General features: G+C 37.8%; 1 protein-coding gene across 1 annotated transcript; it reads right to left on the reverse strand.

Annotated features, from left to right (window-relative positions):
- Window positions 1-356: 356 nt before the first annotated feature.
- Window positions 357-15,661, reverse strand: SLC30A6 (solute carrier family 30 (zinc transporter), member 6; the record flags this gene model as incomplete). Its single annotated transcript, XM_010012546.1, has 14 exons — window positions 357-1,105; window positions 2,568-2,636; window positions 3,218-3,265; window positions 3,582-3,684; window positions 3,970-4,089; window positions 6,006-6,054; window positions 6,752-6,846; window positions 7,654-7,689; window positions 8,440-8,520; window positions 8,933-8,998; window positions 12,608-12,650; window positions 13,603-13,687; window positions 14,231-14,317; window positions 15,566-15,661. Coding segments are annotated over 14 exons (1,476 nt in total), but the record flags the coding sequence as incomplete, so codon positions are not given.
- Window positions 15,662-15,708: the final 47 nt, after the last annotated feature.

The raw sequence follows: 15,708 nt of genomic DNA on the forward strand, positions 1-15,708 counted from the left end.
CTATAAAAACACCAATCAAAATGTAAAAACATGGTCTCACAAACCTAACTAGAATCTGAAATGCCAGATTGTCTTCACAATGGCCACAACATGAATATTGATGGAGTTTTGCAACCAAAACTAATTGTGACTTTGCCAAAAGTTGGCTTAATACAGCAATCAAAACATCTAAGAACTGGGACTTGTATTTCTGCAATTTCCTATTCTCTCAGCTATTCAGCATTCAGTGAATTTAATGCTGAACCACTTAATAGCTTAGTTTCTATTAAGCAATTCTCATTAGAAAAAAAATGCTGCCTGTTCACAATTTTACTCTCTAATGGAGTTGTGCTGAATCTCAATCCATTCTTGGGAAAATAATGAAAAGTGAATAAACAGCTGAACAGAAATGGACACTCTATAAAAGCTACCTGTAAAGTATCCTAAGTCTGGAAAATATTTGTGACATTACACAGGCTACTGCTGATGCAGTTTAACCATTTCATGAATATGAACAATGCACTTGTTCCCAGCCATTTAGAATGATCTGACATTCCAAATGTTTATAAAAATTGGGTAATAAAAGAATTAAGTCAATACCCTTAAGTACAATAAATAATGGTGTTTATTATGGTCGGGGTTGACCACGAGCGTTGGTTCCATATCTGCTTGGGACATTTGTAAAACCAGTTCTGAATCCTTGAGTTGCTCCCATTCCTGGTATTCCAAGTCCTTGGTTGAGTACACTGCTGTAGGGTGCGGATCCATGATTTAAGCCCAATCCATAGGGCTTTGTCTGAGTGTTCAAAAGGATGACTGGACTCACATTTTTGCCTGGTGTATTAAAAGCAAATTCTGGCGGTGGGCTGCTGGGCTTAGCTGGAGTGGATGTAACAGGGTTCAAATTATCAGCAGCTTTCAAAGATGGCATTGGAATAATATGATGATCCGAAATGTTCAGAATACTGTTTGCAATAGGCACAGATGATAAGGTAGGTCTGATCCAGTCATCTTTGAAAATCTGAACAGTCAAGGTAGAGACCAATGTGTATAATCTGTTAGTGACATGGGCAAGTACCATTTGTTCATTTGCATCTCTCCGAATTCGGACATGTACTGATCCAGCCTAGAAAGTGACAAAAACAAGCTGGCTGTTAACTGTTACTTCAGTAAAGATGCTCCACATAAATTCAAGATGAGGTAAGTTATCCTGCAGAGAATTACACAAAAATCTTTCACAGTGGAGACTACTAAGTTGAGAAACTTACTTAATGCTTCCGTAAGTAGGATACATTTTGATCTTTCCTAGCGTGTTGAACTTTTATGAACATATCAAGATCATTATTCAGGAAAAGTGAGTCTTAAAACCAAATTATAAAATACAAATGTGATGCCAGGAAAAGAAAGAAAACAGCCAGGAAAAACACATGTCCCAGGAGAAGAACAAAGTGCAGACAAACTCTGTATGCCAAATTTAGGAGAGCACCACCCCTGTGCTGTTGCAGAAGGCAAGAGGGCAACACACGGCAGACATGCTCAAATCAGGACCATGAGCAAGAACAGAGGCAATGCCCACTGTGGAACTCAGACTAAGAGTTTCTCTTGGACTGTGGGCTGCCCCTGACTTCCTCCCTGTTAATACTACCCCATTCACCCCAAAGTACTGCTTCAGAAGAGAACAGGATGCAAACCACAACCCCTCACATGCTTTTTCAATTCAATTTCTATTTAATAAAGAACATGATTCATAGCTTGTGCTATGTAAGCCATTTTTACATCAGATGGTGCAGCTGAAAACATACCCAGGAAACTCAGGAAGTTTCTACTACATGCTGGAAGATGCCAATGGGTGCCAATACACATACAAAGGTTTTGTAAATATCTGATCAATCCAACAATGCTGTGATCCAGTATTTTGGGTGGCAGAACAGTAAACTGAAAGCTATTTTCACATCAGCCAGTCAGACCTGCTACCTTTCTCTTTTCCTAAGAAGGGTAGCATAGTGGAAAAATTCAGAAGTAGAGGAAAATTCTAAGAGTCTTAATTTTCTGTCTGTCACAACATACCTGCATCAACTTCAGAATAACTGAGTTCTGTGTGATCATTCTAGACCACCAAAAAAAACCCCCTAATTTCTTTCTGCTTTCAGACTATCAGTATACAACTGTAGGGGTTTTTTTCATCCCCCTCCCCCAGAAATGCTGAAAACATGATTCTACTGTAGACTTTTGGTACCTAAGGGTATACAGTTTTCCTCTTCTCCTCTCTGAGACAATTTACACTAACATTACTATTGTTTGAGGTTTTCTCCACTGGCAAAATACAAAAGAAATCCTACCATTGCAAAATGCATGCTTTAATCCAGAGCAGCAATATACATAAATAAAATTAAATAACGAAGCTTTAAAAAAAACATAAAGGACAAGGGAAGAGAAGTTTTGCAATACATCACAGGGACTGAGTACTAACTCCATCGGGGTGTTTCTGAAATCTTATTTAAATAAACTTTATTTAAACTTAAATAAAAAATTGATAGTAACTCTCAACTCTTTTGAAAGGCTAAAAAGACAATAAAGACATAACTTACCAATGTGCCAAAACCTAATGTCCAGAAATGCTCATTTCGAACTTCCAAGACACCATCCAAAGTTGAAACCTAATTTTACACAAACATCCAGAAACATGAAAATAAATTTGAAGTAAGGTTTCAAATCCTTTTGGAAATGTACTTTAACACATCTCTGAATAATACAGCATTTTCAGTAGTGAAATAAAAGCTTCCATACACAGAACAGATGATGTCCATTAATGATGCCACTAGTGCTTACCTACTGTATTTTTCCTACCCTTCAACACCTGAATCCATCAAAAAAGTGGTTTAAGTAACTCATTTCAAGTAACTCTTGCTGCCAACTTGCAATATTTTCGCAACCTGATACACTGTAAGTAAACAACTGCCTGTACTCCTTTTCCTCGGTGCACTCACATCTGCATACCACGCAATGGTCACTCAAGTTTGTTTATAAAAAGAAGAGCCTGCGCTACTTCAACAGATTTGTTACAGATACCTCAATGACACTATTCATCCTAGAGAGCAAGATCCAGATTTGCTACATGCAGCTAAAACATAAAAAAAAAGTAATTCTTTAGCAATCTTCTCACAAAACCTCTTCGTGTTCCTAAATGCTTATTTAGTGTTAACTGTGCACACTGTGTAATGTATTATACACTACTTACCTCTCTCAGAAGTTTATCTAGCTGGCCAATCACATGAGGCGGGGTTGTCTTTAAGAAGGGGAAAAAACAGGAGAAAAAAAAAATTATATTCTATAAAGATTAACTGGCCTTGTTAAGTAAGAGAGCCGTTAAGTCTGATCTACCCACGCAAAAGGTCAATGGCATTAAACAAATCCATGATGCATATTTCTACTGCCCTTAAAATTCTTTTAGCATGTCACAAATTGCCCTGGGAACACTTCCTATCCAAGTGCTTAAACATACTTTATGTTTGGTTGGTTGGTTTTTGGTTTTCTGTTTTTTAAATAAGGATGTTTAACAAAACTAAAACCCCAAAATCCCTTGTTTTGTGACACTGCCTTACCTGGAGTAGTACTTTCCCACTGTAGACGCTCATGGGATACATGGTACCAAATGTCATCAAAGCAATTGCTATAGCAGAGGCTGTGTCTACAGCAAAATAGTTGCTAGAGAGAAAGAACAATTTTAAAGGAAAACCAGGTATTTACATTTTTAAAAGCACAAGAGTTTTGATTCTTTTTCATTCTTTTACGTTATATACACTTACAGAATATTACACATAGTAATCTTATCTGAACTACATATCTTTGAACAAAGATAAATATATTCACGGAGTTGCAATGCCATTCATACAAAATACAGCTTTGATGAGATCATTCCTTCCATGTAAAAAATGCAGCTTCCCATAGACTGGATACAAAAGTTTATTTTTTTTAAACAACTGTACGTACTTGATTTCGATGAGCATATATGTAATGCAAAGAGCTAGAGCTCCAGCAATATCAATCAAGACAAAAGGGTTCATTCGTGGCAGAAAGATGCTACTTAATCCTGGGATGATCCCACAAATACTGTAACAAAACAGAAAAAGCAGTTGTCAGCCAGCTGTTCAGGATTACTTCAAAACCCCAAAGTTATATACCCACTATTTCAGCATTTGACTTCAAATACACTTTGCAGTCATAGCAAATCACGTCTATGAGGACTGTGAAGGCCCTTCTAATTCTGCTCAAAGTTTTGTAATAGTCTGATGTCAGAAAAAATTAAACAAGTCCATGTCATATTCTCTCTCATATCTGAAATTAGTACCTCGTGCAGCTTAAACATGCTTCAAGTCTCTTCCCATCTACAAAATGTTATGCTACACTAATCTTTATAGTTTTTCTACATGTTAGAATACCTATCTTGTGCTACTTTCTTTTTTTAGTAACACAGCTAACTGTGTCAGCTGTATGCAACACAAGTGCTTTACAGCTTGAGATACTGCCATTATGTATATGTCAGTCTCAGGGTAGGGGAAGGTTGTGTTTCCATACCACTAGTCTTCAATCTAAAGCCAAAGCTAACTAATTGATGGAGTCTGAAAAGAGGGAGAAAACCAGCTAGCTCACTAAGAGACAAAAAAACAACACAACACTCATGAGGGAACACTGGGAAAAAATATTTATTTATAGATATCTCCTATCAATGAGAGCATGAAGAGAAAAAGGGGTTTCTGTACTTCCCAGTGAATCTAAGTGCATGTCACGTACCGGAAAATTTAAAGGAAAAACAGCATTAAATGTTTTGTTGCTCCATTTAGAACCAACCTATGTTTAGACATCACATGCTGGTCTCTTCCTGTAAGAATTTTCATCAACATAATTATATACAGGTGCAGATATCTTGTAATCAACACTGCTTCACAGAACACATCCGAAACAGCTGTAAATGTACTAACAAAATTTAGTAATTTTTTAACCTGTAGACAATTATGCCAACAATTTTTATCTCAAAACCCAACAGTGATTCTAGACTCTTGATCTGGGAGCTCTTCAACTTACCTCTGCCCTTCCCTGAAACATGGTGTTAAAGAAAAACTCTGCTTGTGGCTGAGGTTGCTATTCACATTTTTTTTTCCATACTTAAACTCCAGGTACATGGACAACCCTATTGTTAGTCTTCCAAAGCTGTTCTGCAGAATTTGGGTTTGATGATGTAACTTTATATTCCATATAAAATCAATTCTTCTGTTTAACAAGCCAGTGTTCTCTGCTTTCCTCAACTGTATACAAAAATCACAACATGCAGGAACAGATGGGCTTTGCAGCATACTTAACTTGTTATACAATATGGTTTAACATTTTGATGCTGACAGCGTGAATACTTGGAAGAGCTCAAAATAACTGTTTCTGACATATGACAAAATTATTTGCAAACAATGTTATGTCACATTCAGACATCCAGTGCTAGCAAGAGAGTTAACAGAGAAGATGAATGAGCAATACTGCTTCAGCCATTCAAGTTTCCTGCTGGACAGGTGAGGAGTTTCCATAGCTATGTTTCAGTGGGTAAGCTGTTTCATGTATCACATTTAAACGACAACCATCCTAGTCATTTGTCTACTCCACAGAATAAACAAACACAAAATACTACAAAATATATCACTCAGGTAATGAACGTCGAGAGGTACAGTTCAAGTCTGTGCAGGACAAAGCTAGTTTACCTCACCTCCGCAAAGGAGAATTATATACAATGTACTGAAAGCATTCAAAGGGAAAGTTGTGCAGAAAGAAGTATTTTGATTAGATTGATGTATCTGGGAAATATGAGAGACAATGTTTGCTCCGGAGTTCTTACATTAGACCTACAGTAAGTAAAGCTATTTTAAAAGCTCTAATATACAACAGTTTATGCCTCAATACCGATCCAAATTGTTATTAGACACAAAAAACTCAACACTGCCTTCCAGAAACTAACGATTTTGAAAAACATTTTAAAGCTTTACCTTCTACTAAGATCTGCAACATGTTCCTGAAGCCAACTTGTGCTGGCAGCTGCAAAAGAAAAAAGATAATAAAGTTATTATGAGTAAAAGCATACATTTTAAAGTACACTTAAAGTCTTAAGAGGAAAAACCCAATACATTGTGAATGAGTAAGTGTATCTCAATAGATTCACTGTCACTTAAAAAAAAAGTTTTACTTTTCCAGGCAGTAAGTAAAATGTCCATCTCTCATAATCATCTGAGCTAATTAAGTACAAACGTAACTGCAGATTATAACCATTAAAATTACCTTTTATGTAATATAAATTACAATATACAACTGTAAACAATTAACAGTTAGTGGGAATGACTGCAGGCCTACTTCACAGTGGAAAAGTCTCAGGTAAAAGAATTATTAAGAGGAATGATTACAATAATTTCTTTTTAATCCATTAATATATCCATAAAATGTCTTCAAAGTTCTGATATCTGACAGATGATCTTCACTGGCTGAATCCGAAAGATTGAAAACAAAGGGTACTTCAGCATTAAAATGCTACTCGTTTTTTTATATTACTACATACTACTCAGAGAGCCTGTAAGCAAACCGGAGTTGAAAATCAAATGGCAATTCTAATCTGCATGAAATTGTATTAATGGAGATATTCCCAAAGGTTAAGAAAGTTACCAGACAAGTTATACCTTGATAAAAATAGGAACATTAAAATCTTTTCCCAATTCTTGTTGTACATTAATTTGCCACATACCTTCAGAGACATAAGCAAAAGGCTTATTCCTAATGGAAAGCATTGTAAATAAGTTGAAAAAGAGAGCCACGAAAGTACCAACCAGCAGTCGCCCCCTACAGTGGGGAAAAAAAAGGTACCTTAATCTCACATCACAAAATGTGTAATCAAGCTGTAATTACTAGTAATGATTGTTCACTAAAGCTGAAACCAAGAGTAATACAAACTAACGTAATGCTTAATAACTGGTAGTGTATTATCATTTCAAGGGTTGTATGAGATCACTCAACTTCATTCGTTAGTGTTACCACATTAGGCTGTATGTAGTGTTCAGAATGCTGAGTAACAGTTCTTAACTAATTGCATATATGCATACACATATATGTTTTTCCTATGAAGATATAAATGCGTTGTCCCCTCAGGAGTAGAGCTAAAAAAGCTTAGTTTCTATGGAATTATGCCCTATACCTCTACCCTTTCCTAGAAGAACTACAGCTTTACCATACATCACCATCATGGCCCAGTCTTTTGTCCAAAACCACACAAAAGAATACACACTCTCTGTGCTATTCATAGTCTTCATCATCTTTGCAACACCTCCAGTTCCCTAATCATCACAGCATCCTTCCCCCCCATATACCAGGCCTCCTAAGATGCCTCCATAAGAACTGTAACTAATCTAGCAAAGTCAGCAATGTATAGTTAAATCATTATGTAGGAGAGCACGTGCATTACATTTCAACTCTACCTTGAAAAAACTGACTGCAATACAGCTTGCACATAGATTGAAACAAATGCCAAAGTACCAAAACCCAACTTAGCGTTGAATGTACTTGCATTATTAATACATGCTAGATTAAGTATTAGAAACACAAAGGGACACTGAAAAAAACATCATTTTACATGACAAAATCATTTCTTACGTGTGTATCTCGGGTTGTTCCAGAAACCGCTCTGCGCTACAAAAATAAATGAAAATCTGAATTATATTCATACAATAAAACATCTTTGTTTTGATACCCAAAGCATATTTTTTCAGTTCTGAAGAATTAAGCGCCATTCATAAACAAAACCTGACAGACAAGAGTACTGAAAAAAAAATAAATTATTGCTTAATTAAGCACAGCAGATTTCAGTACAGATGATCAGTACAACAGATCAACCTGCAGCATAAAATCGCTAAATTGTTAATATAGCCCTCCATGGAGGAAATAGAGCCCCTGAATAGAAAAATGAAAGGTACGCTGCCCCAGTTTTAAATTCCAGATGTTTAAAGGTGAAAAGGTTTTGTTAAGACTAAAATATTTTTTTAGGCTAAGCACCTGAAACGCAAATGCTTCCAAGTGTAGATGGTATGTCCAATTAATACTTGAGCAAATTTTGAGGGACTGATGAAGTTTATAAACATTCAGATCCTTAATACATTATGAAGTTGCTTTACAAAGTAACTGAAGTTTAAAAAAATGTTTTATTTATTAATGAACTTAAAAAATCAAGATGCGTAAGGAAATTTTTCAATTCCTATCACCACATCTAAAGCCTACGTGTAATGAGTGTGAGTAGCAAGGTCTAGCATTATTTTTAAAAATCTGAAGGTTTTTCTACACTATGTCTCTGGACAGTGCATCTGTAGAACGCATATGCTTTTGCTCAACTTGGAATATCTCCATACATCACAAGAAGTTGAAGAAAGTGGTAAATATCCCTACCTTTCTTTCAGTATAAAAAGAGCACCAAGCTGTGCCAGAACTGTAGATGCAAATACGGCTAGAACTTCAAACCTTTCAAACCTGAAATTTAAGAAGGAGGTTTAGAAACACCGGACACTGAACAGCGCATCTAATGCATTCTGGTCCCTGGAAGGAACCAGCAGGATAGACCTACTATTCCTGATTCTTTCAAGGGCAGACAGGTAGGAACAAACTGAAAGCTTTATGGAATGGGCATTGTTTTCAATGTCTTTTAAGCCAACACTCCACATGTCACAAACAGCTTAAAATCAACATTTCCTAATTCTTTTTGCTGTCCCTCCCCTTCCTGCTCCTCCCCTGTTCTATACAGCATCAGTCTTGGGCCTCCTTATTTTTTGGCTCTTTCACACACAAATCATTAGTCATGGCTGTTAGGGGATACCAGCAAAGATAGTCAGCAATGTATCACATGGTGTATTATCAAACACTAGATCTTGTTATTAGTACTTACCCAAACGAATAGACTGGACTGGGTTTCTTCATCATTACCCAGTAGCTTATTAGACATGTTATCAAACTGAAAAAAAGGGGGAGAATCACACTATGATAAATAACTGAAGCCTTTACAAACTGGATAATCTACAAATATACACATCGACCATCAGATCTGAATAAATTAATATTACCACTTATTATTATCTTTCCACCAACTCAACACCTCCATCACTGTCACTGTCAACTATGGTTCCAGTGAATCCAGAAAGGTTGTGTTTCGGAATAAAACTGAGACTGCATGAAGATGTTTCAACTGTTTCCATAAAAAGGGCAGCAAATAATTTTAGCAGAATGATAGTTGCTCCAATTCCTTACACCAGGAAAAGCTGAATGCTGCATTTACAGCATGCTGTGCTGTCGTGGTTTAAGCCCAGCCGGCAACTTGGAACCACGCAGCCGCTCGCTCACCCCCCCACTTTATTCCTCCCCCCGCTCCCGGAGGGATGGTACCTCCCAGGGGTGGAGATAACAGCCCTCCAGTAACTAAGGTATAATACAAACCACTACTGCTACCAATAATAATGATAAGAGGAAAAACAAGGAGAGAGGACACAACCGCTCACCACCCGCCGACCGATACCCAGCCCGACCCGAGCAGCGATCTGGGCCTTCCGGGTAACTCCCCCCAGTTTATCTACTGGGCATGACGTGCTGTGGTATGGAATACCCCTTTGGCCAGTTTGGGTCAGGTGTTCTGTCTCTGCTTCCTCCCGGCTTCCCCTCCTCCCTGGCAGAGCATGAGACTGAGAAAAGTCCTTGGTCAGAGTAAACATTACTGAGCAACAACTAAAAACATCGGTGTGTTATCAGCATTGTTCCCAGACTGAAAGTCAAAAACACAGCACTGCACCAGCTGCTAAGAAGGAGAAAAAATGACTGCTGTAGCTGAACCCAGGACATGTGCTTACAAAGGCTACTGCCAGCCCTCTTCAATATAGAACATCCCTCAGCCTGTATGAGTCATAACTCCAAATGCAATGCATTTTAACAGAGGCCCTGACACAAATAAGCACCATCAGTGTTCAGTCTATATGCACTCCATGAATTTTCATAAAAGAGACCTGGAGAACATGACAGCAGGTACCCCAGAATCTGACTAACAGGCAGCAAGGGTGATTTTGAGAAACTCCTTTTAACACTGTCTGGTATCACACACAGTAATGTCATACGTAGTAATGGAAAGTACGAAGCAAAAGCCTGTGAAAATAGCAAACTAGACACCCAGTGAACGCTTTTCTACATGTGCTTTATAAACTTGCTGTCCTGGTTTCGGCTGCAATGGAGTTAATCTTCTTCTTAGTAGCTGGTGCAGCACTGTGTACACTGATGGTTTAGTTGTTGCTCAGTAACACTTACCCCCATCAATGACTTTTCAGTCTCATGCTCTGCCAGGGAGGAGAGGAAGCCGGGAGGACGCTGAGACAGGACACCTGATCCAAACTAGACAAAGGGGTATTCCATAGCACAGCACGTCATGACCAGTATATCTATGTAGGGGGAATTGGCCACGAACCACCCATTACTGCTTGGGAATGGGCTGGGCATCCGTCAGCACGTAATGCGCAATTGTATTGAGCATCACTGCTGTTTGTTGGGTTTTTTTGAGATTATCTCTCTTTGTTATCTCCTTTCTTCTTATTATTATATTGTACTTCATTTTAATTATTAATCTGTTGTCTCAACCCACAGGTTTTACTCATTCTCTGATTCTCCTCCCCATCCTGCCTGGGGCTGGGCAGGGGGAGTGAGCGAGCAGCTGCATAGTACCAAGGTGGCTACTGGGCCACAATACTTGCCTAGAACTACTGCAACCTGAGAAAGGCCATTTAAATGAGAATGAACATGATAAACAAGATGACAGGACTGACACATTTGTGTCAATTCCTTTTTATCCCAGTGAAAAGTGAAGAAAGCTCTTCATTAAACTCTTCTTTTAGAGATATACCACGAATTAGATTTAGCACTCTAGAACAAGTGTCAGGCTGTAACCAAGCATTGCCTTTCTTTTCCACTGTGTTATTTGTATACACACATAGCCCAAACAGATCTACTTTTCTGGTTGCATATATCTACACAAGCTCTAATCTAACTGCCATCCACTGACTGCCAGAGGTCTCTCCTGCTATTTTCTTTCCCAGTTTTTCTCTCATATTGACCATCTGACATTCCAATTACTTTATCCCCATGATACTAGCCTGAGTTTTTCTAGGATGAGTCTCATTTCCTTTGCCTATTTTTCCACTAGTGACTTCTTTAGACAATTTTTTTTTATTTGGAACCCACCCAGATTCAGTGCCATCTGTGCCTCTGTGCAGCCCTTTCTTAATTAATGGCAATGTTAAATCAGACTGGATCATCCCCACAGCTGCTGTGGAGTAAATCACATTCTCACAACCCAATCTACAGCTGTGTGGAGTAAAAGCAGAGGAAATAATACTGCTCATATACAAAACAGTAAATTCATATACTCAGTAATACTATCATAAATGACCAGGAAGATAACAAAAATTACCAGAAATTGATTTTTGCAGCACAATTACTGAGCACTGTTCTCCTTTATACCAAATCAAAACTCTAGAAAGAGATTACTATGAGTTAGAATAATCTCCTAGTCCATCCCCTAATTAACCTAATACACAAGTGCCAGGGGTATTCCACCTTCTCCTACAGTTACAAAAAAAGTAATATTCTATACAAATGTAAAATACATCAAAACTTTCCCAAGATGAAAAAGGCTGTTGAGCCAAGATGACAAAACTCAGCGGATATAAAACTCTAAGAGAAATGAGAGATTCATTGTAGTTATATCACAACTCTAATGCAGCCACAGACCAAGTTAAGCATTTTTGTGCCTATATCAACCGTTCATTTTCTTTTCTGCATGTTTGCTGTTGTTATTTATAAATGTTTTACTGTCACTCAGATACGCTATTGTATGTAGTGGGCAAAACAGACTGATCATCCATGCTTTTTATACGGTAGTAAGCCAGCAAGGAAGATAATGTAGGTTAATAATTAAAAATTACATGTATTTTATGCAGTTTATTTCCCAATCACTGCTGCCAACCTGCATCTCAGCTAAGAATTAAATATAATTCATGTCTGTAATATCAATATTATCAAAAGTGTTCAGAACTTTCATACTTAAAGTAGTTTTAATACCATTTCATTAGAAAACAGGAGAAAATACTTAAAATATCTAATGATTTTATTGGAAGACTGCACGGGATCTAGATCTTCAAATACTTCGAAACAGAAATAGGATTACATACTACTTGTTTCCCGATGCTAAAACTGAGGGATACTTCAGAACCGACACCTGTGGCATTAGGGAAACATTCCGAGTGACCAGGCAGGTGACAGTCTGATGCTAGATTCTGTTTTATATTCTTACACATCTGCACAGATGATGGAACCAATTTGTTACTAGTCATTCTCAATACAGTTTCTCACCACGTATTTATTGAGATGTACAATTTTACACTCATTTAAGCTATATTTAAAGCAGTTAGTGTTTCTATACTGATGACTAAATAACATGTGTTTCTATCTGTAAATAAATTTTATATGTATAGAAATACACAAAGATAGGCACAAATGAAGAGTAAGACTAAATGGAAAAAAAACTCACCTGAAAAGGTCAAAGATTGTCAAATATGTGTAAGCAGTTAAAGCTGTAAAAAAAGCAAATATTAAAACTTAATGTAATTTTTCAGTGCAGACATCACTTGCATTCTTCTAAGTCCCTCTTGTGTAGCTCTTTTCCATCTACTATCTACATGAACTGTCTGCTGATAGAGAAGTCCCTGTCTGTGTATACAGTATGAATGTCCTAAACACACCGATATATTGAATCTCATAAACAAATCGATTATGGCAATCCCAATTCTGACAAAGTATGTAATAATGCCCACATAGAAAAGGTATTAAGCTTGTGACTAAGTTGCAACTATGAATTTAAATACAGAGAAGTCAAGAGATCTTCCAGTAAGGCATCTTCTGCCAAAGCAAGAGATCCCTAATGTGCATTACTGCACCAAAAAGTAGGTTCAAAAGAACCTTTTACTTGTTTTGCTTCTCTGACCCATCTTGAAATGCAAGAAAACTTGTGTCAGAAACTAAAAAATGTAAGGCATTCTAGTTTCAGTACAGGTGATGGGAAGCATCTTGGAGCCCCTGTACAAAATATTGAAAAGAGGCATTCCTGGCATCAGAGAAGCATTTTGCCACACTACAAACATCTTCATTCAACTGCAAGTCAGGGTCTCTGTGTCACTGGCACTAACTATTTATATAAGGAACAGGTTTGAGGACTAGCCTAAAAGTCTACTTTCTTGCAATCCCAAAGCTAAAATGGGTACTGCAGGAAGAAAATAACCAGCAGGTCTGGAAACCCTTGCAAACTTTGTATGACTTTCACCCATCCATACTTGCCTTGACAGATGACTTTTGAGAAATGACTCTAAACTGACTGTGGCAAATCAAAGTAAAGCACTTTCCAAACCTGACTTTGTGGCCACCTAACTCCATTATGTGCTGAACTTTGCTTTTATAGTATGTTGGAACTTCATAACGTAAGAAACACATGGTAGTTGGTTGTAGTTTCAGTACAAGAGAGCCACCTACCTATGCTGTTTGTAGAGCTGCACCACATTAGCAGGAAGCCAATACATATTAAATTTATAGCACCAAACAACAAGATCTTCCAGGACTGTTGATGAGAATAAATATATATTTTACACCTTACAAAATTCAGCAGAACTGGCTTCTCCTCCTTCCCAAAAATCTACAACTCATTTCAGAACAAGCCCATATTTTATTTTTAACTTTACAGATTGTCTCAAAACTCATTTATCAACAGCACTTACGCATCATGCTTAAAACACCTTTTTGGTCCAAAACAAAAACCACCCCTGTATAATATTTGCATTTTATTACAGCACACACCACCTGACAGACTTATACAACTTTGTATCAGAGGGTTCCTTGCTTTCCGCTGGAACTAAAGTCCCAAAGCCATCTGTGCATATTCAGTTTACAGTTGTACCAAACACATTAAATAGAAGTACAACTCTGGAGAGCACTGATTGACAGGGACAATACATAGGAAGGAATTCAGCTTCAGAGCTGGATTTCAGTTCTTAAGCACAGCTTGAAAATTTGAAAGAAAAAAAAATCTCAAAATACACTCAAGTATTTTAACTTATCACAGCTAGTATCTTTTTTATTATTATTCATTTTTTAAAAGACTTACCCTCCTATCTGCTGCAACCAGCCTAAACTCATGTGTTAACTTTCCAACCAATGATCTCTGTGATTTGCGGAACAGATGTATTGTCCCCTTAAAAAAATAACAGTTTAATTAAAAATGTTACTTAAGCCGTAGTCTAAATTAGCAGAAAGACAATCTTCACAATGAACAGAAAATTCTGGTTTTTTACACAACTATATCAAAGACTAGGAATAAATTTTTTGTTAACTAGACATAGCCATAAGCATTAAATATAACGATATTTTTCTAACAGTTTTACATGGTTATTATATTAGAAAATGATGAATGACTAAGAATCAAGCTTCATTCAGATATAATTTAAGTTTATTGGAAACATACCAAAATACCATTTCAACAGTGGTTTATTTACTTTTATTTAAATAAAGCTACTACAGATGTTCTGAAAACACAAATATTTTTCCGTATCAAAGCACACTTCCCACCCAAGGCCAGCTGGTTTATTACACAGGAAAATATCGTGTTTTTATATATATATATATATACACACACATATACATATATAAATGATATATAAATGAGAACTCCTTAGAGAAATAAAAACAATACTGCTATCATCTGTAATGTGCTGGACACAAAACAATCTCAGTTATGGCTTAAGCTAAATGAGCACAGTAGATGTGGCCACTGTATGTGCTCCCTCTCCCTGATTGCAGTTCTGTGCAGGTAAGGTCTTTACTGAGGTGGAGAGAACATACATGCATGCAAGAGATGTGAGTGAGGGGTGCTGTTTGGCTCTCCTGAAAGGGTGACAGGGAACAGACTACCATAAAAATTCAACTGTACTGTTTGCTCCCCTTTCTCAGAGGACTCGGGCTTCTAGTTAACTGTCCTCCCTTCTGCCCTCCTCACAAAGTAAGCTTTCCACGTGAAAAGTCCTTCTGATCTGCAACAGAAATTTGTGGACTTGTAATGGATGGTCTGTCACCTGCAGCAATTTGGGACTGGATGAAATAAGGTTCGATTGCAAGCTACTGCATCTGTGACTGCCTGCAGAAGACAAAGAATGACAAAACAGTTTGGAAAGCCTTCCTAACAGGCAGGGGAATGCTGCTCAACCACCTCAGCACCCATCGCTGTGTGCTGATAGCACCGTGCCACAACTCCCTGCTGGATGCCGCGCACAGTTGTGTGTTCTGTACTACAGAGGAGAAGCTCGTGCGAAGCCATGCTAGCCACAGCTCACCCCAGAAGCAAGCTCCAACTCAGCACATGTTGCACTTCCCGAAATTCCCGTCAACGCAACAGAGAGAAACCTCTGCCACCGAGGGTCCTCGTGCGGTGCTGTATCAGCTGTACGGGGATTGTATAGCCGATGTACGGGCTACAAGGAGCGCGAACGTCTGCTCCAACAATGCCAACAGGTGACAGTACCTGGTACGGGTGTCGACTTATCTGTGCTCAGCATAGCAAAGTGAAGTTTAAGCGCCCAGCTGAACAAG

This window comes from Nestor notabilis, unplaced genomic scaffold, assembly GCF_000696875.1.
Source record: "Nestor notabilis isolate BGI_N333 unplaced genomic scaffold, ASM69687v1 scaffold10654, whole genome shotgun sequence".
NCBI lineage: Eukaryota > Metazoa > Chordata > Aves > Psittaciformes > Psittacidae > Nestor > Nestor notabilis.